The 20,571-nt window shown below is 41.8% G+C and overlaps 1 protein-coding gene across 2 annotated transcripts in view; it reads right to left on the bottom strand.

The window, feature by feature from the left end:
* Positions 1-20,571, bottom strand: part of ALK (ALK receptor tyrosine kinase) — a 774,540-nt gene that overhangs the window by 527,884 nt on the left and 226,085 nt on the right. For both annotated transcript variants that reach the window (XR_016229509.1, XM_051843042.3), the window contains exon 3: positions 16,350-16,514. Coding sequence is in view for 1 of the 2 variants with exons in the window: in XM_051843042.3 (XP_051699002.1) it covers positions 16,350-16,514 (165 nt within the window). In the remaining variant the exon portion in view is untranslated. The remainder of the gene's footprint in view (positions 1-16,349; positions 16,515-20,571) is intronic.

Below are 20,571 nucleotides of genomic sequence, written 5' to 3'. Positions count from 1 at the left end.
TCTAGTCCCAGATGCTCATTTTCCAATCCAGCTCTCTGATATGGCCAGGGATAGCAGTGGAGGATGGCCCAAGTTGTTGGGCCCCTGCACCCACGTGGGAGACCTGGAAGAAGCTCCTGGCTCCTGGCTTTGGATTGGCACAGCTCTGGCCGTTGCAGCCACCTGGGGAGTGAACCAGCGGATGGAAGACCTTTCTCTCTGTCTCTACCTCTCTCTGTAACTCTTTCAAATCAATAAAATAAATCTTTAAAAAAAATTACCTAAAATTCAGCAGGTTTTCAAGCATAAATGCTTCTCAGATTATTTTATGTCTTTGGTACATTTTCAGAGCACTAAAATAGTTGTTTCTGTCCATTTTGTCCAGTTTTATAGTTGGTAAACTATATATATTTTGTCCAGTTTTATAGTTGGTCATAGCTGAAAGTCCTGCCTTACCTTACTTCTTTGAGTTTCATTCCATCAATCCCAAACATGGATATCCATGTTTATGAAACTACATTATGAGCTGTGAGAATCATATAAAGCAATGTGTGATATGGACTTGAGTCACCACACACCTTGGGGCAGGTTGTAACCTACATAAATGTATGGATGAGGAGAAAGCAGGGCTGAAATTCAGCTTATGCCCTACCTGTCAGGCCATGCCAGTAGGCTGTATCCATCCAGAAGAAGTATGTTTTCCTAATTCATCTGCTTTGAGAAAGTATTTTTTTCTTATTCACACAGAGAAGCCTTATAGCCTAGCTATTTATCTGAGTATTGGATCTTGTTGCTTCCTTCTCTTCTCCCCTTCCCTTTTCAGGTGCAGGGTAAGTCCCTTACCAAGAGTTAGCCCAACAGCATCATAAAATGGTCTTTATTAATCTTATGCTCTTTGATTATTTCCCTCTATTTCCATCAGTTAGCTTGTTTCTCTAGCAAACAAAATTTCATCTATTTATCCTTACGTGTATGTCATACAAAAGGCCATCAGGCATCTGAATTAGTCTTTATTCAGAGAAAACCAGGGTAGCCTGTGTGCCAGCTGGCTCTGCTGGTCCTGCATATTCTGCTTCAATGGTCATAGACAGGAAGGATGCTTTAGACTTTTGAAGGGAAAGAAGCCAGTGACAGAAGAAGAAAAGAGAGAACAGAGACAGAAGACTAAGAAGCCAAAGCAAACACAGCAAGAACAAGAAAAGAACGAAGCACTCATGCAAGGCCTGGGCAGTTTTGGTGACCTTGAGAGGATCTCCCCACCTAAGGAAGTGCGACTCTTGCCTCCTTCAAAATCTTCACTTTAGAAGCATTGGTTATTTTGATGTTTCAACTTTTAAAGTACGTTCTCATGTACTTGACCTAAGTAAAGGCACAAACAGCTTAGAGATGGAAGGGGGTCTTCCCCCATAGACCCCTGAAGTACACATCATTATAGAAATGGATGCATTTGTGGTATAAACACATCACGTTAATATATGAAGAAAAATAATTATTGGGAGAAGGGGTATCTAATTTTTTTTAATCTTTTATTTAATGAATATAAATTTCCAAAGTACGACTCATGGGTTACAATGGCTTCCCCCCCCATACCGTCCCTCCCACCCACAACTCTCCCCTTTCCCACTCCCTCTCCCCTTCCATTCACATCAAGATTCATTTTCGATTATCTTAATATACAGAAGATCAGCTTAGTATACCTTAAGTAAGGATTTCAACAGTTTGCTCCCACACAGAAACAAAAAGTGAAAAATAATAGATGATTTTTTTTAAATGATGATGAAATCAGATCAGACCTATTGTCATGTTTAATCCCAGTGAGAGTCAAGTTGGGAATTGATAATTATGGGATATGTATTCTTTAGAATACTATACCGCAGTAAGAAACAACGAAATCCAGTCATTTGCAACAAAATGGAGGAATCTGGAACACATCATGCTGAGTGAAGTAAGCCAGTCCCAAAGGGACAAATACCATATGTTCTCCCTGATCGGTGACAACTGACTGAACACCAAAAAGGAAACCTCCTGAAGTGAAATGGACACTATGAGAAATGGTGACTTGATCAGCATAGCCCTGACTGCTAATGGACAACTTAATACATTATCCCTCATAGTATTTTTTTTTTTGTCTATTCTACTTAATATGACTGGTTTAATTCTGTAATTATCACACAGTTATTCTTAAGTGTTGAAAATTAACTGAAATGTGATCCCTGTTAAACATAAGAGTGGGAATAAGAGAGGGAAGAGATGTATAATTCGGGGCATGCTCGGGCTGACTTGCCCCAATTGGTAGAGTTGGAAACATACCAGGGGATTCCAATTCAATACCATCAAGGTGGCATGTGCCAATGCCATCTCACTACTCCAAGTGATCAATTTCAGTTCACAATTGATCATAATGAAAGGACTAAGAGTCAAAGGGGTATCTAATTTAAAGAATGATAGCTTCATAGTACTTATGTTTAAGTAGCCCAGGCAATACTGGAAAAGAAGACATGAAACAGGGACATGATCTGCTGTTGCTGCAGAAGAGAATTTAACGTTTATCTACTTTAGTGGCATGGCTGTATACAACCAAAAGACTATTCTCATCTTAAGCATCTTACTTCCTTATTTCCAATACCTCTTCCATTGCTTCCAGGCACAGAGAATGCCAGTCACACCAGAATGCAGGTCAGGGCACTCCAGAATGAAGAAGGGAGCCGCAACAGCGCATAGGCAGCCAGTTCAATAACAAGTACCACTGGTATCTAGCATATCTCCCAATAACAGTGTCTGTGAAAATCAACCAAGAAACACTTGATACCCAAGATGTGTACTTTGATCAAGCATAACTAACAGTTGATACAGTTGTCTCTTGCTATCTCTGAGAATTTGGTTCCAGAACCCCAAAGGATACCAGAATCCAAGGAAGCTCAAGTTGCTATATAAAATGCCAAAATATTTGTCTATTATTCAAATCCTCTTGTATACTTAAATCACCTCTACCTTATTTTTGATAGGTGATAAAATGTGAATGCTATGTAAACAGTTATTACACTGAATTGTTTAGGGAATAAAGACATGAAAAAAAAGTCTGTAAATGTTTGGGATAGATTTATTTTGTTCAAATGTTTTTATGTCTATGGTTGGCTGAATTCTTGAATTTAGAGCCTGTGGTGATGGAAGGATGACTGTACTAAGAATCCTAAAACAAAAAGTAGAAAGAATCAAAATAAATTATAATATTTTATAAAAGAATAACCTGGCTTGCAATCTAAACCAGGTTAAGAGTTCTCACCAATTACTTACCAAGGAGAGCTGGACACTGAAATCCAAACCCCTGCCTATTCTTTGGAGTCTGTTGCAATTCTGTTTGTAACTGTGCATGGTAATTAGAGTGGGTTCAGGCCCAGTCACTTGCAACAAATTCTTTGTCTTATCCATACAGTCTTGCCTTTAACAACACCCTAGGTGTGTTACACATGGATGTATACATAAGCAAAATTAGCATTCTGCTCTCTAGGGTTGTGATTTTTTTGAAGATTTATTTATTTATTTGCATGGCAGAGTTAGAAAGAGTGAGAGGGAGAGAGGGAGGCAGAGAAGGGAAGAGTGAAGAGAGGAGAGAGGAGAGAGGAGGGAGGAGGAAGAAGAGAGGAGAGACAGAGAGACAGAGAGAATCTTCCATCTGCTGGTTCACCCCCAAATGGTCTCAGTGTCTGGAGCTGAGCCGATCAGAAGCCAAGAGCCAGGAGTTTCATCTGGATCTCCCACATGGGTGCAGGAGCCCAAGTACTTGGGTCATTTTTTGCTGCTTTCCCAGGCACATTAGCAGGGAGTTGGATCAGAAGTGGAGCAGCCAAGACTCAAAACAGTGCCCACATGGGATGCTGGTGCTACAGGCAGGCAGCATAACCCACTATGCCACAGTGCTGGCCCCTAGGGTCAAATTCTTAAATCAAGACAGTCATTCCCCTTACTTTATGCTGCTGTGGTGAGAACAGCTGCTACCAGCCTGGGCCACAGGTTACATAGCATTCACATTTTTCTGTTTAGAGAGTGGTTTCTTGTACATTTTTTTTTTTCAATTAACTTTGATAACAAGTCAGGAAAGAGGTAAAATGACCTCCAGATCTCCCTTAGATTTACACAGAGCCAGTCTTTATCTTGAATGAATAAAGATTATCTTTCCACTCTAAGTAGAATTGCACTGTAGTTATCCCCATTCAAGAGAACTTTATTTTATTCTTCTTCGCAAGGTCCTGGCTTTCCTTCCAATCTCTTCAAGCATAAATTCAGAGTGCTTCATGGCTTTTCTTAAACATAGACCATATTTCTTTAGGATGTGTCTTATCTGAACCATTTGATCCGAGAACCAGTGAGGCTAAAAATCCAGATAGCACCAATGAAAACTTCTTAATAAGAAGTGAGAGAATAAAAACAGACAACTCCATGAACTTGTACAGATTATCTGGTCCCACCCACTCAGTTCACCAATTACAAAACTGAGGCTGGCCCATCACTGATGACTCTCAGCAGAGTATCCACTCCTCAAAAGGCAGGGGGTCATGACCACCCTAGCATGTTGCAGTAGCCTGATTCCACTTTCTCACACCGGCTACGCCACCACAGAGTCCATTTAACAAGCTTTATGCTGTGGCTTAGCTCACCTTCTCCAGGCCCCGACTTGGGGGTGTTCTCAGGCCTTCTTACCCTGCAGATGCCCAGATACATTGACCCATTTCTGGCCTAGCTCCTGCTCCATTCTGATCTGCAGAGAGGGTGACTCTGCTCACAGTGAAAGGCGCAGGAACAGTGCACATCCAGAAACACTCATAAGTCACTGGAACCTCACAGTAACTTGGTTAGTTTTCCCGTAAGGCTCGGTCACTCCTCAAAGTGCTGCCCTTTCTAGAATGCTGCCCCAGGTAAGCTCCAGCCCTGACTCTAAGAGCATATCACTTTCCCTCCTAATTTGGTCAAGACTAGGGACATTAGTTTCCTATTGCTGCTGCATCCAATGATCAGAAACCCAGTGGCTCACAGCCACACACATTTCTCTTGAGGTCAGCCATTTAGACCCCACGGGTAGAGAGGCTGTGTTCCTCCTGGATGATATTTGGGGGCAGAATCCATTTTCTTTTCTTTCCTAGCTTCTAGAGGCTTCCTGCATTCCTTCTTTCATGGCTTCATCCTCTGTCATAGAAGCCAGCACTGCAGCATCCACAGGTCTCTCTCTGACATCTGTTTCCATCTTCACACTCCTTCCCTGACTGTGACTTGACTGCTTTCTTTTCCCTCTTGTTGTGTTGCCTGTGATTCCATTGGGTCAATCTGGATAACCAACAGCAATCTCATCTGCAAAATCCCTTGTGTTTATTACACTAGACCTTAGAACTAACCTGTGACATCTCCCCAGGTCCCTTAGCCTAGAGTAGCTAACCTGATAAATGCAGCCACGCTGATGACCTAGAAGCTCCTCTCTGCTCCTGGCTGGGATGCCACATGGATTCCTACAGACAATGCCACCATCTTGGTATTGTGGTACACAAAGTGGTCTGAGCCACAGGAATGCTAATATTCCAAAAACAATGGCCAGACCTTGGTGATGGGGCATTTGGCCACATTAGTACTGGATATACTTAACCCCTGTCTTATGTAAGAGCAAGAAATGGACTTGTTGACTATGTAGTCTAAGACTTTTACCTTATGGATATGGAATCCAGGACCCAGACAGGTAGTGCTTCCTTAACATCAGAGCTGGGACCAGAGCCCATGTCCCTTGTCCCTCAACTTCCATCCTTCTGTCCATACTCCACATGCCTACCACCCCACTGTCCTCTGAACGGGGTTCTAAGGTTCAGGTAAGGAGGGACCTAATGTTCAATAGACACTATAATCCATCCCTCCTCATGAAGAGGTTACCCTGAGGAGGAAGACGAGAGAACACTCCAGGAGGGAGGCCCATCCTGACAGGGAAGCAATGATACTTCCCCAGGTTTTAACTTTTGGTCGAAGACTAGTTGGTTGTAGATGTGTATGTTAATTTTTGGAGTCTTTAATCTATTCCATTGATCCATATGTCTATTCTTGTGCCAGGACCAGGCTGTTTTGATTATAACTGTCCTATAACATGTCTTAAAATATGGTACTGTGATACTTCCAGTTCTATTTTTATTGTTAAAGATTGTCTTAGCTATTCACAGTCTCTTGTTATTCCATATAAATTTTAGGGTCATTTATCTTAGATCTGGGAATGTCTTTGGTATTTTGATTGGGATCACATTGAATCTGTAAATTGTTTTGGATAGTATGGACATTTTGATTATGTTAATTCTTCCACTCCATTGTGTCTTCTCTTTCTTCCTTAAAGTTTTATAATTTTCACTGTAGAGATCTTCTATATCCTTGGTTAAATTTACCTCAAGGTAATTAAGTTTTTTATTTTTTTTACTATTGTGAATTCAATTGATCTTATAAGTTCTTTCTCAGCCATGGCATTGTTGTGTATACAAATGCTACTGATCTGTATGTTAGTTTTATATCCTGAAATTTTGCCAAAATTTCTTTTGAGATCCAACAATCTTTTACTGGAATCTTTTGGTTTCCCTGTATTATAGGATCATGTTATCTGCAAAAAGGGATAATTTGACACCTCCTTTTCCATTTGAATCCTTTTGATTTCTTTTTCTTGTTTAATCATTCTGGCTAATACTTCCAAAGCTATCCTGAATAGAAGTGGTAAGAGTGGGCATCCTTGTCCAGTTTTGGATCTTACTGGCAAGCTTCCAGTTTTTCTCCATTCAATATGATGATTGCTGTGGGTCTGTCATATTGCATTGATTGTGTTAAGGTATGTGCCTTCTATACTCAATTTGCTAAAATCACTCCCTACAGAAAGTACAGTCTTCAACAAATGGTGCTGGAAAACTGGATCTCTGCATGTATAAGTATGAAACAAGACCCCTGTCTTATACCCTATACAAAAATCAACTCACAATGAATCAAAGATCTAAACCTAAAACCTAAAGCCATCAAGACTAGAGGAAAACATAAGGGAAACACTTCAAGACATTCACATAGACAAGAACATCTTGGACAAGATACCAGAAACACAAGCAATAAAAACAAAAATAGACAAATAGGATTACATCAAGCCAAGAAGCTTCTGCACAGCAAAGGAAACACCCAACAATATAAAAAGGCAACCAATGGAATGGGAGAAAGAATTTGCAAACTATATATCTGATAAAGGATTAGTATCCAGAATATAAAAGGAGCTCAAGAAAATCAAGAATACCAAAACAAACAATCCAGTCAATAAAAGGGTCAAGGATATGAACAGGCATTTTTCAAAGGATGAAATACAAATGGCTAACTGACATATGAAAAGATACTCAGGATTATTAGCCATCAGGGAAATGCAAATAAAAACCACTACAGATTTCACTGCACCCCAATTAGAATGACTATCATCCAAAAATCCAAAATAACAAATTCTAGTGAAGATTAGGTACCTTAATACACTTTTGTTGGGAATGTAAACTTGTACAACCATTATGGAAAACAGTATGGAGGTTCCTCAAAAATCTGAAAAGAGATCTACCATATGCCCTAGCCATCCCACTCCTGGGATTTTAACCAAACAAAATGAAATCAGCATATGAACGTGTTATCTGTACACCACTTGTAGCAGCTCAATTCAAGATAGCTAAGATATGGAATCAACACAGATATCCATCAGCTGATAACCAGATTATATACATAATGGAATACCACTCAGACATAAAAAGAATAAAATCCTGTCTTTTCTCAACAAAATGTATGTAACTGAAGACTTATTATGCTTAGTGAAATAATCTAGTCCCAAAAAGACAAATATCATGTTTTCCCTGATTTGTGATAACTAATATATAGAGTATAAACAAAAGTAACGTATATAATTGGAATTGACATTTTGAGCCTTGATTATTGTTTATAGAGTTTGTCTATGCTTCTGAGAAACAGTGTTTATGTTTATTCTACTTTCTACTTATTGAATCATTTATTTAGTGGAGGATTAAACTTGCAATTATAAATTAAATTGGAATTATGTCAGTGCAAAAATTAAAAGGAAAATAATAAAAGGAGGAGGAGGAAAGAAGCTAGGGAGGGAGGGAGGGAGAGTAGGGTGAGAAGTACCATTATGTTCTTAAAACTGTATATAAGAGGGGGCCAACGCTGTGGCGCAGTGGGTTAATGCCCTGGCCTGAAGCACTGGCATCCCATATGGGCACGGTTCGAGACCTGGCTGCTCCACTTCCCATCCAGCTCTCTGTTGTGGTCTGGGAAAGCAGTAGAAGATGGCCCAAGTCCTTGGGCCCCTGCACCCATGGGAGACCTGGAAGAAGCTCCTGGCTCCTGGCTTCAGATCAGCATAGCTCTGACCGTTGTAGCCAAATGGGGAGTGAATCATCAGATGGAAACCCTGTCTCTTTCTCTGCCTCTCCTCTCTCTGTGTAACTCTGAATTTCAAATAAAAGTAAATAAATCTTTAAAAAACTATGTATAAGAAATATATTAAATAAGTTTCTTTATATAAAATAAATAAATAAACTTCATCAGACACCTCTGCTCTGAGGCAAGCACACTGGCTCATTAAGGCAAGTCCCTCCCTGAAACTCAAGTGTCAGAACAGCATACCAATGAGTCACCAATCACAGCTTACTGACACAACTGCACAATGGCCAGGGCTTCAGGCCCAGGGACTTCATTGTTTGAGAGGTGAGGGACACAATTCTTCAAACAAAACTAGAGGGCCAGTCGAAAAGGGGCAGGATGAAAAGGTACACATCCACCCAGTGCCCCTAGTATGATGAGGAGTCATACATAAATGAAAGGCATGGCCTCCCAGGGTCCTTCTGATAAGTCTGCAGGGGCAACAGGTGAACTGAGGTAGGACCAGTAGATGCCATTCACACCAAGATGCTCTACTGGTTCTTGAGTATACTCCTAGGCCTACTGCACATTTGGTTTCCACAATTACCATTTCCCACCATTCAAGGATAAGTCAAGCAGAAACCAGGAGTGGGGATGCTCTGGATTGTGAGCCAGTGCCAACTGCTGATGTGTTGCACCCTATACACAAGCAAGGGGGAAGACGACCCAGCTGTCTGTCAGCTTGGCTACCTCACCCCACCAGTATCACTGGCTTTCCTGGCTACAAAATAATTAACATTTTTCCCTCAAAAGCCTAAGGTAGTTCAGTAGCATAGTCTCAAATAAGAATTTTTAATAACCTTATATTAAAAAGAACAACATATTTTATCTTATAAAAGGAATGCATGCTTATGGACTTAAAATTGGAATATACCAAAAGCATGTAGAAGAAAATGAGAATCCATCAGTAACTCAGTCATCTAGAAACTCCTTTTCCACTACGTTGGTGTGTTTCTTACACTTTTCTCTTCATGTACATGGGTAGTCTTTCTTTTACAGACAGTTTATATTACATTGTTCAGCTTTTAAATAAAAACTAATAACAGGCCTTGAATATTTCCCTACTATTAATTTTTTACACATTGTAAGCATAGTGGCAGGAAAATATTTTAGGTATGCTATATATTATTTCACTAATTGCTTAATGAAGGACATGTAAATTATTTTTAATTTTTTGTTATCATAAGAAATACCATCAAAATAGTTATTTCAGATGAGCCAGTAGGAAACAATCAGCTACAATTCTGTGTTCAGTTGAAATTGAACTGTGATTCTCTACAGAGAAAGATTGTTTCAACTTTTGAGGGTTATTATTGTTAGAAGCACTCAGCCTAGAAGTTATCTCTTTCCTCCCCAAACCATATAGATTCCGAGAAAGCAGACTAAAGGTGTTGGAAATGTAAGAAAAATCAGAGACCAGACCTGTCTGTGAGGTCCTCTAGTTAAAGGCATACCTTGTCAGAACAGCTTGGGTTGGAAGGTGAGTGGGCAGGCAGAAACTGGACCAAAGGGCTCCTGAAAAGAACTGGAGAAGGGACAGAGGCAGCAAGAACTCTTGGGCCAGGGTGAGATGTTTTAGCAAGTCAGAAAATCTGATTCCATTTATAGAAAACTGATGTCTTCCTGTGTTGGTGTCCAAAGAATGGCCACAATTATATGCTTTTTCATCTAAAAAAGTATGAAAGAAACTAACCTTTGCAATTAGATTAATTAATACTAGACAATTAGACTCACATACATGCATACACATAATTCATGAACCTATACCTAGTAGGATTACATGTTCAAAGTTATTTCACTGATGGGGAATAAAATAAAATAAAATGTAGACACCACTGCCCTGAAGCAGAAACATGACAGTAGACAGAACAGACAGGAAAGGGGCTTGAGGCATCTGGAGTCTGTGAACAGCTAGCATGGACAAAAGTAGTCTGGATCATCCATTCTGGAACAAGGGACAAGGAAGGAGCACCATTCTGTGTGTGCATATGTGTGTTCTCTTCTATATCAGTTTGCTTATCTCTCCTGATGCTCTCCCAGGTTCAACACCTTAAATGAGAGGTCTTTGTTAAAAGTTGCACATACAAAATGAAGGGTGCAATTACTGAATCTGATTAGCCAAGTGACCTTAAGGGTGACTACTGAAACTTGTAGGCTATAAATATCAGATATGAAACTACATTAGCGTACTTCACCCCATGGGACAAGGGCAAGGGCAGTGCTCCCAGGATAAAGCTCAATGACTCACCAGTCCTGAAGTTCTTCCTGTCTCCCTCTTATGGACGGCTTGTCCTCACCTATGACACCTGTACCTCTTCCTCACCCATGTAACTTGCTATTCATAACAAACAAACTCACTCACATGCAGGTATCGATGGCTGAAGAGGCTAATTGATGAGGTCCTAATCAATTAACAAATGAAACTTGAAGCAGAAGTCGGTGGCTAACGGTGAGTTTCAGTGGGTAGAAGAGGAAATACCAGGCAGACTTTCATCACTCCAATTTTTTAGCATTTTCCTCGGGAGTGAATAGTCAGAGACTGAGACTCAGACCCAATCCAGCTACAGAGCTGCAGCCTGCAATGACTACAGGTACAAAGATGGCTGTATCCTGAGAACCTCCCTACCAATGCTACACTTAAAGCTCAAAACATAGCACAGATCCCTGCTTCCTTTAGGGATACAGTCTACTTCAGAGTGCTCTGGGGACTCAGAAGTTAGAATATTGCTGGGTGGACATTTGACCTAATGGTCAAGATGCCTGCATCCTTATTGAAGTGGCTGGGTTTGAGCTCCAGCCCTGGCTCATGACTCCAGCTTCCTGCTGATCCAGACCCTGGGAGGCAGCAGGTGATAACTCAAGTAGTTGGGTCCCTGCCACCCATGTGGAAGACCTGGCATGAGTTCCTGGGCCCTGGCTTTGGCCTGGGCTGTTGCAGGCATTTGAGGAGTGAGCCAATGGATGGATGCCCTACCTGATGGGTTCTTTCTCTCTCAATAATGATGATGATGATGACAAACAGATTTGAAGCAGAGACACAAAGAAAATGTTGTATGATCTTAGAGGAAGACACTTGAGAGATACATCTGAAAACAAGAAATGCAAGGATTATGGGCAACTCCCAGAAGAAGGAGAAACATGGCATGTATTTTACTTCAAAGCTTCCAGAAGATGTCAACAATACTGACACATTGATTTCATACTAGTTACTTCCAGAACTTGGAGAGAATAAATTTCTACTGTTTTAAGCCATCCGGGTGGTATAAATTTGTTACAGCAGCCACAAGAAACACACAAGTGTTCAAAAGGAGTGGACTGAGAGGTTACATAACCCCATTCTGTTGCTGCAATAATCTAGACAAGTTTGGAAGCATCTTTATTCATTCTTGGACTCCAGGGCAGTGTTTCTCAATATTTTAAAAACCAAGTCATCTTGATGAACAGAAACTCTCTGGAACAGTGTTCATCCAAGCCTTCCAATAAAATAAAGTGAAGGCTTGTCCTAGAAGAGGGTTAAGTTGTACAGGAAAACTGTAAAGCTGCTCAATCTTCCAGTGTATACTTAAGTGTCAGGGTAGGGGAGGGGTCTTTTGGGAATAACTGACAATTTGTTTTCCATTTTTAAGCTTGAGTTCATGCTAGAGGTCAAATTCCTGTCTTGCTGGAGAAGAAAAATGTGTTCTTTTGACTACATTCCAAAGGATCGGAAGTAGCAGACAGCAAACATGCCCCTGGCACTTCTTAAAAAGTCACAGAATGCCTCAACCTGAGGATTTCTCAAGATTTTATTAATTTATAATGTTGTGTTACATCAAAATGATCACTTTTTATTATCTTGCTGCTCTGAATTGTCTCTCTTATTATTCTCAGCTACAGGGACCATAAATTAAAATCATTCAGAATTTATATGCCTATAGTTCATTACTTGTGATTGGTATTATCTTTCTGACTTTTTTCTGGCCCTTCTATATCCCCTGACAAGAAATATTGCAATAGAGTCTAAATACCATCCAACCAATTAATGTTGAGTTTGCGGGGGAGGGGGGGTGGGAAACAGTGCCTATATTGTCTTAAAAGGCACCTTAGCACTGGTTCATAGCTGCACCACCAGCATCCTTTTTGCCAAAGTGACAGAGAAACTGAGCCTGTAATGATCTGGAAGAGGGACTGGAGTGTACACTCTTGCTTTGCTACTGTGCAGTGTGGGCATGCCATTTTCCCTTGCCACATCTTTATCTTCTTCCCTAAAGATCAAGGGACAGTATTACATCAGCCTGCTACTTGAGGAAAAACCCTACTTCAGGGAACAAAGTGATGCAATAAATGACTCAAAAAGTGATGAGAAGTCATTACCAGAAATTATTTTTCTTAAGATTTATTTATTTTGAAAGTTACAGTTATAGAGAGGGAAAGACGGAGATACACACACACACACACACACACACGCACACACATCTGCTGGTTCACTCGCCAGATGGTCTAGATGGTCACCACAGCACTGGGCCAAATGAAACTAGGAGCCAGGAGCTTCATCCAGGTCTGCCACATAGGTGGCAAAGGCACAAACACTTGGACCTTCTTCTGCTGCTTTTCTCAGGCCATTAGCAAGGAAGGAGCTGGATCAGAAATGGAGCAGCCAGGACATGAACTGGCACCCACAGGGGATGCCTGTATCACAGGCAGTGGCTTTATCTGCTGTACTACAATGTCCACCCCTACTCAAAGTTCTGAACAGCTCTCAGGGTCGCCGCAGCAGAAGTCCCAATCATGGCGGAAAGGCTGGTCCCCTTATTTCTGTTACTGATCTGAGTTCTGTGAGTACAGATCTCTTGATCAGATGCAAGAGAAAAAAGCACAGTTTCCGATGGTGGGGGACTCCCAAAAGTTATGATTGGATGTACTGTCTCACAAAGATCTTGATAAAGCAGCTGGTATATCCACAGGGGTTTTTGCTGTTTGATCAAACCACTGCCCTTAGTGATGCTAAGAGCAACAACTTCAGAGATATGTAAGTTGACAATATTTACCTAAAAATGGATATTCCAATCCAGACTGACTCATCTAATGGGAAAAGGTTTGCATTCAGGGCATATATGGAGCCTTGGGACCCAGCTTCATAAAAATGCAAAGAGATCAATACATTTCCACATTCAAGGACATTTGAGAAATGAGCATTTTTTCCTTTTTCTTCCCTTAGTATTTCTTTTCTCACAGTACCCAGTGCAACACAATGCCAGATTTCACAAAATGGCAGATAGGAAAAGATAAATATGTTAAAGAGTGGTGATCCAAAATGCATTGTTATTATTTTAAATTTTTTTAAAAGCGCCAACTTTCAAAGTTATAGTGTCTAATTCCTCAAAGTCTATGGAATTCAGAAAGAAGGCAACTGTCACTTGTCCCTCTCTCGATCTCACTGAACTGGGATCACAACTGAATCCCTAGAGTACAATTTTTTTTTTAATTTGTAAGGTTCAAAAACACATACATATTTCTATAGGTTGGGTACTAGAATTCAGAGATATCCCTAGGGGTATGGTAAATGGAAACAAATCTGAAAGAGTCCATGTCAACAGTGTAGCAAGGCTAAATGTGACTCAGAATAATCTAAAAAACTTACAAAAATGAAATAAAACAACTCCTAAGGACCTTGAAGCTGCAATGAGTTACTGAATTTCATTTGCCAGACGGACCCAAATGACCAAGTGTGACAATACCAGGTATTGGTGAGGTTACAGAGTCACAGTGAGGAACACTAATACATCACTAGCAGGAGAGCATAAACTGGTACAACTACTTCGGAAGATGGATTGGCATTACTTAATGAAATGGAAGATGTTCTGACGCTATCACCCCACAGTTCCACCCTTAGCCATATGTTCTAAGAAACTCTTGGCCATGTGCAGCAAGAGACATGAGGGAAAAAAATGCTTACAGAAGTGTTATTGATAAAAGTAAAAACCTGGAAACAACCCAAATGTCTAATAACAGAAGAGATAAATTGTAGTACCTTCATGCAATGGATTCAATACAGAACTAGAACAAATAAATCAAGGTTACATGTACCCAATATGGACAAATCACAGAACAATAGTATGAGTTCATTTGTATAAGGGATTGCAAACATGAAAACCTAATCAATATGTGGTCTGGGGCTATTCTATTTAAGTGAAGAAGCCATAAAGAAAAGCAGATTAATTATTAACACATAATATAGAACAGTGGTTTCCTCTGAGGAGAGAGAAATGCATGACCCAAGTAGGAAACAGAAGTGGCTGCAAAGGGACTAATGTCACTGGAATTGTTAAACTCTGTGGTGAGAACATAAGTGTTGGTTTCACTGTAATCTTCATTCATGTATGTATGTTATGTCTACATTTTTGACCATGTTAGATCTCAACAAAAATTTTAAATAAGCAAATTCCTAGGCTCCACCCTAGGTCTATTTCATCGAAATCTCAGGTTATGGGGGCCTAGATATCATTTTTTGTAACTTTGGAAGCATTACTGGGCTATGAGCCACCCACCTACACACACACACACACACACACACACAACACATCAATACTAAGGCAAAAGCAATTCAAAATATAAATCAAGTTCAAGCAATCTCCTGAGAGTCATAAAAACAGAAAAGGTCAGCCCAGGAATGTAGAAAGGGAAAGTGTCTCGCAGTTCTATTGCTGTGACAGAGTTCAAGGTTTATGTATAATACAAGCCTGAAAGCATTAGTTATTTTTGCACCATTTCCAACCTCCCCCATCAGCTAAACCTGAGTCCTGTCTCTGTTAGACTCCCTGGTTGGATAAGCCTGAGATGAAACCTTCGAGAACTTGGCCACAAAGCAGGCTCTGGTAATAGATCTGCTCCAGAGATAGAAACACTGATGTGGTAGACGATGTCCTTGTCTAGGACTTGTCACTACAGGCATCTAGACTTGCCCCCACCAGTACAAGCTGTTTGATCTTGGGTCACTCGTTCCCACTCTGAGTCCTAGCTTGTTCATCTACCCTGTCTCCCTTGCAAAATTCAAACCTAGTGAGACAGGGTAGGTGACAAGATCACTCTGAGTGCCCTGTCCACACAGCACCATTTCAATTATTACTTCTTCACAAAACCTATAAACAGGCTGCCAATCCTGGGTCAGTGGAGTTTTCTGGACATGAGGAATTGGTAGTCCTAAGGCTGGCTTGGGGAGACCTGAAGGCTAGTATTTCCACATCTCTGTTTAGAAATTGCAGATATTTAACAAATACCCATGATTTGTTCAGAGCCTCCCTTTTCCAGGCCCTGATAATTCAGAAGGGGATATTCATAAACAGCTCAGGACTGTGAGAAACAGCATGCAAAGCAAACATGCAGACTAAATATTCATGAATAGCTCTGAAACAAACAGGCCAACTCTTACAACACCTTAGAAATTCAGAAAGCCAGATTCAGCAAATAAAAATATAAGACATCCAATTACATTAGAATCTGTGAGTATAAGTATGTTCCAACTAATGCATGAGACATACATATACTAGAAGACATCGTTTGTTGTTTATCTAAAATTCAAATTTAACTTAGTGTCTCATATTCAACGTGGCAACCCCAGTCTGCATCGACAACCAGGTCAGCACTTTCTCCTACATCTAACTCTGAGAATTCTTCATGGAAGAGAGTCATGAAATCCTATTTCTGCAACTTGTAAAAGAGTAAACTGTTAGATTGACCTTCAACTTGGACTTGCATCTTCTCCTTCTTTGCATGGCCCCAAAAGCCACAGAGAGGATGGACACTGAAATTAGGCTTCAAGCAAACAAGACAGTGCAAGGATGGAAATGTCTCATCATTTCATACAGAAATAGGCATTCCAGCCCAGCCGTGGCCCATCCAGGACACTGTCCGATGGCCTCTACCCTTACCTCTGGGCCTCTCCTTAGAGCGCTCTGCCTCGGGTCCATCCAGAAAGTCCATCTGGGAGGCCTCCTCAGAGGGGACACGGCGCCACGACCAGCTCTGGTTCCTCAGGTCGTGCAGTGGAGGCGAATACTCCAGCTCACAGGGGAAGTCGAAGCTGCACTCCAGACCTGCAATGACAGCCGAGGGTCAGTGGAACAAACTGTCTCCCAACGCACTGGGAGTCTGGCCTTCAATGCCTTCACAGCCTTCACCCTGTTGTCAATTCCACAGAAGGCTGGGCTCTGGAGCAGTGAAGAGGGAGGAAAACGGGTCATTTCTGTCACTGGCGTTATGGGAGGTGTCTTTATAGAAGGGGGTGTAAAGAGCTAACACGTTGCATGGTGAACAGTTTGGCAGCCTGTGAAGCTACCCAGTGATAGGGAGAGGGTCTGAGCTCAGGTGGCTTGGGCCTGTCTGTGCAATCAGATGGATCTGAATCTAAGTCTGGCTCCGACAAGTAACAGGTGACAACAGGTAAGAAAACGAACCTCGCTAGCCCCACATTTCCTCCTCTGTGCACTGGGGATGGTAACATCTCCCTCTCCAGTTTGGTGTAGGAACTAGTAGCAAAATGTATTATCTTACATAGCTGGTGCTCAGGAGAAACCCTAGTGAGGTCCTGCCCTGAGCAAAGAAAGGCCAAAGGGAACTCAAGCTTTGCTCATAGCCCTGCTTTGTCAGCCCTACAATTTCACCTTCTGCCTTCCCTCCAGAAAAGTGGGCCAACACCATGGTTATTAATGAGGCTTTATTCTCTCTTGGGGAAGGACTGGGCACAGTCACTAGGTAGGGAGAGGGAGAGAGGAGGAAACAGGAACAGCCCATGCCCTAGGACACTGATGAGCTTTTTGTGGGCTTCCATGGGGAAAGTCACTCCCGTGTTCTTTTTTTTTTTTTTTGACAGGCAGAGTGGACAGTGAGAGAGAGAGAGACCAGAGAGAAAGGTCTTCCTTTACTGTTGGTTCACCCTCCAATGCCCGTTGCGGCTGGTGCACTGCGCTGATCTGAAGCCAGGAGCCAGGTGCTTTTCCTGGTCTCTCATACAGGTGCAGGGCTGAAGCACTTGGGCCATCCTCCACTGCACTCCCAGGCCACAGCAGAGAGCTGGCCTGGAAGAGGGGCAATCGTCCCATGGTTGTCCCATGTACAGGGTACACAGGCCACTCTGTCTCCTTTCCCTTGCTTTCTCATTGTCCCTTGCCCCAGGTGGATGAATCACCTTGTGTGCATCAGGCTCTCAAAGTGCACTGAGGTATTAACAAAGTTGTGCTGAAATGTCAGCCATCCAGCCACCTCTTACTTATTCCTCTCCCCTAAGCTGTGGGGCTGTGAAAAAGAGAACCCGGCGTGAAGGACAGGGAGTACGGGGAAGTCAGCCGGGGTTCAGGCTTGGCTATGTACACCTAGGGTTCAGTCTCTGACAATCCCAGAAACAGCTGCTGAGAAAAACCAGGCTCCAGCTCCAGCTCTGCCACTGATCTGCTGATGACCTTGAGTAAGTCAGTTAACCACTTTGGTTAAATATAAAATCTAGAACATATGTTTTCTAAAGTTCCTTGTTGGTTTAACTGGCTCAAGATTCCGAAGTTCTTTCTCTCAGAAGGGTCAGAGTGAAATTGATAAATTAATCTGTGTGCCGGTGTTAATGGGTACTCACTCCCAATTAGCATTTGTGCTTTTCAGCAGCTGCTTCTGGGGCCACTACCACCGTGACCTCCAAGACAACTCTGGTGCTGGGAATTTCAGAATGCAACAGAGAATCGGCCTGATACCGGCACAGGCAGCCAGTCACCGGATGGTCCTTCAATCACGTCCATAGGCAGCTGGCCCTGCCCTGGAGTGGGAGTAAAATAATTCCCATTGAAGCTAGCCAAACTAAGTTGAAAGAAGAAGGGAAAAAAATCCTTCAATTACACTTCTATTAAGTATCTTTCTGCTCTCAGCTGGTAGAGATTTATGTTCCCCAGTTGCTCTCCAGGAACTGCCCTCCTTCTGGCCCTAAGGTTAATACCACTCTCCCCTCTGTGATTCAGACAATTCACCTTTATAATGGCAAGCTGAATTGGGTAGATCTCTCCTTGTTTGAGTTGACATGCTACTTGCTGCCTACATATTTTACCAGCCCTGAAGACTTTCTACCTGCCTATGGGGGCTGGGTTTGTGTCCAAGAACTGTGAGCTGCCTCTTTCTGTACGACTTGCTTGCCAGACACCTGGTTTTGATAGAACACAAGAAGAAAACTAATTAAGCATGACTCCTCTGGGGAAAGCCAAAGAGATTCATCCACATCAGTGAATGAACACACCAGAAAATGGAAGAACCAACAGACCACACCCCCATCCCACACTGACAACCTCTGATGACTTTACTGAAGCTTCAACTCTTCCAATTAAAGATGTCCTATTTCTATTTGAGACATAATGTGTGGTATGCCACCTCGCTTACTGCCTGGCAAATGCGTTCTGTGTGCATATTAAACAGACAACAGAATATACAGTTCCAGAACCGAACATCATCAGTTCTGCGAACTCTGAATTCTGGAGAGGATGAGGATTGTCTGTGTTCAGAGCAGATCCTGCCTCATGAAACAGGCCATGCAAATACCCTGATATCAAATAAGTGTGTTTTGAAATTCTTGCTCTGAGGCAGCTTCCTTGTAGCTGTCAAAGTTCTACTCTCTGACTTTAAACAGAATGGAGTGAACACAACTGCTCATTTTGGGTGAACTGAATTCGACTTATCTATATTCTGATTTAATTTTTTTAAAAACTTGAGATGCAGGATTTTATTCTCTCAAGCTATCCTTGGTGTATTATGGGCTGTCAGTACTACAGAGTAGTCATCTTATCTAATGTCACCAGGTTAAGTATCATTTTCCTTAGGCCTTTTCTGAGGTTCTGGACAACAGGTGCTTCTTTAAGGTCTCCTGTTAACCCTCCTTTGACTCCGGGCCTGTGAAGTAGGGATTGTAGGGTTTGTGTCACAGATTGGACTCAGAAGGATCAGGACTTCCATGAAGTATTCAGTAGTAACATATCCATCAAGAGAGGCAGGTCCACACTCAAGGCAAAGCGTGAGAAATAACTTCACCGGGCCCCTCCCAGCTCTGCCAAGGCCTGAGCTAGGTATACACCTTATATCAGCACATTTAATAAACATACAAACAATGATATGTTGATGGTGTGTTCTTTCTAAATACGAGGAAACTGAGGCCTAGAATGTTTACTGCCTCAGAATCTCAGTCTAAGACCAATAATTAAACTAAATAACATATAACAAACCTACAAAAAGTCTTATGTTGGTTATTCTCAGACCCAAAGTTTGCAAAATTCTGATAGTTGCAAAGCCTTCTCCACTACCAATAGGAGATGGATCTGTATTTTCTCAGGGACAAACTCATTTTGCAAAGTGACTATGACCTTCAGAGGTCATAGTCCAGGGGTCTCAGTCTTACTATATGTACTCATTTTGGCTCAGGGAATCAGATCATTGAAAAACAATAATTAGAAAAAGACTTTCCAGAACCAGCTGATCACATAGCAAAAAATCACTGCTCCTCCCTTTGTTGTCATGTTCATCAAGAAGAGGGTAATGGGATCTTCTGGAAACGTTTTGCTTACTGAGAGCAGCAGCAAGGGCATAAAGAAAAAGTTCTTCAGTGGAGTGATGAGGATGGGTCCAAGTCCTGCACATGGCAGCTGGGGGACCCCACAGGTCCATGCCGTTTCCCATGCCTGGTTTTCTGCATTTGACAACTGAAATAAGTGGAACAAACCTCCTCTTTAGGGCCCTCATCTCTGAACATCAGTGACTCTAAGAAGCTCATCCTGGGCTGACATATCCAAAGCTCACTTTCACTGAGTCTGCCTCCCCAGAGGATCTGCTGCCCCGAACTCGGGGAGTGTTGCCATCACAGGAGGAAGACTCCCCTTGAAGGAGGCTGGACATGCAACACATGCAAGAGGGACTCAGTTTATCTTAAGCCTCTTGAGGAATGAAGAAGAAAAACTCAGGTAAATTTTACAGATAACCATTTCAGGGTGTGCGTGTGTGTGCACAGAAAATGGCCTTTGAGCCACCTTATTCCTGATCCCATAAACCCAAAGACCTCCCTCTTGTTTCCCAAGTTAGCTCAAGCCAGTTTCAAGTTGCTGGTAGCCAGCAGTCACCTTTAGTTTTCAAGAC

This window comes from Oryctolagus cuniculus, chromosome 2, assembly GCF_051225735.1.
Source record: "Oryctolagus cuniculus isolate XC-2025 breed Fujian yellow rabbit chromosome 2, ASM5122573v1, whole genome shotgun sequence".
NCBI classification, from domain to species: domain Eukaryota; kingdom Metazoa; phylum Chordata; class Mammalia; order Lagomorpha; family Leporidae; genus Oryctolagus; species Oryctolagus cuniculus.
This window is presented reverse-complemented; position numbering and strand designations above follow the sequence as displayed.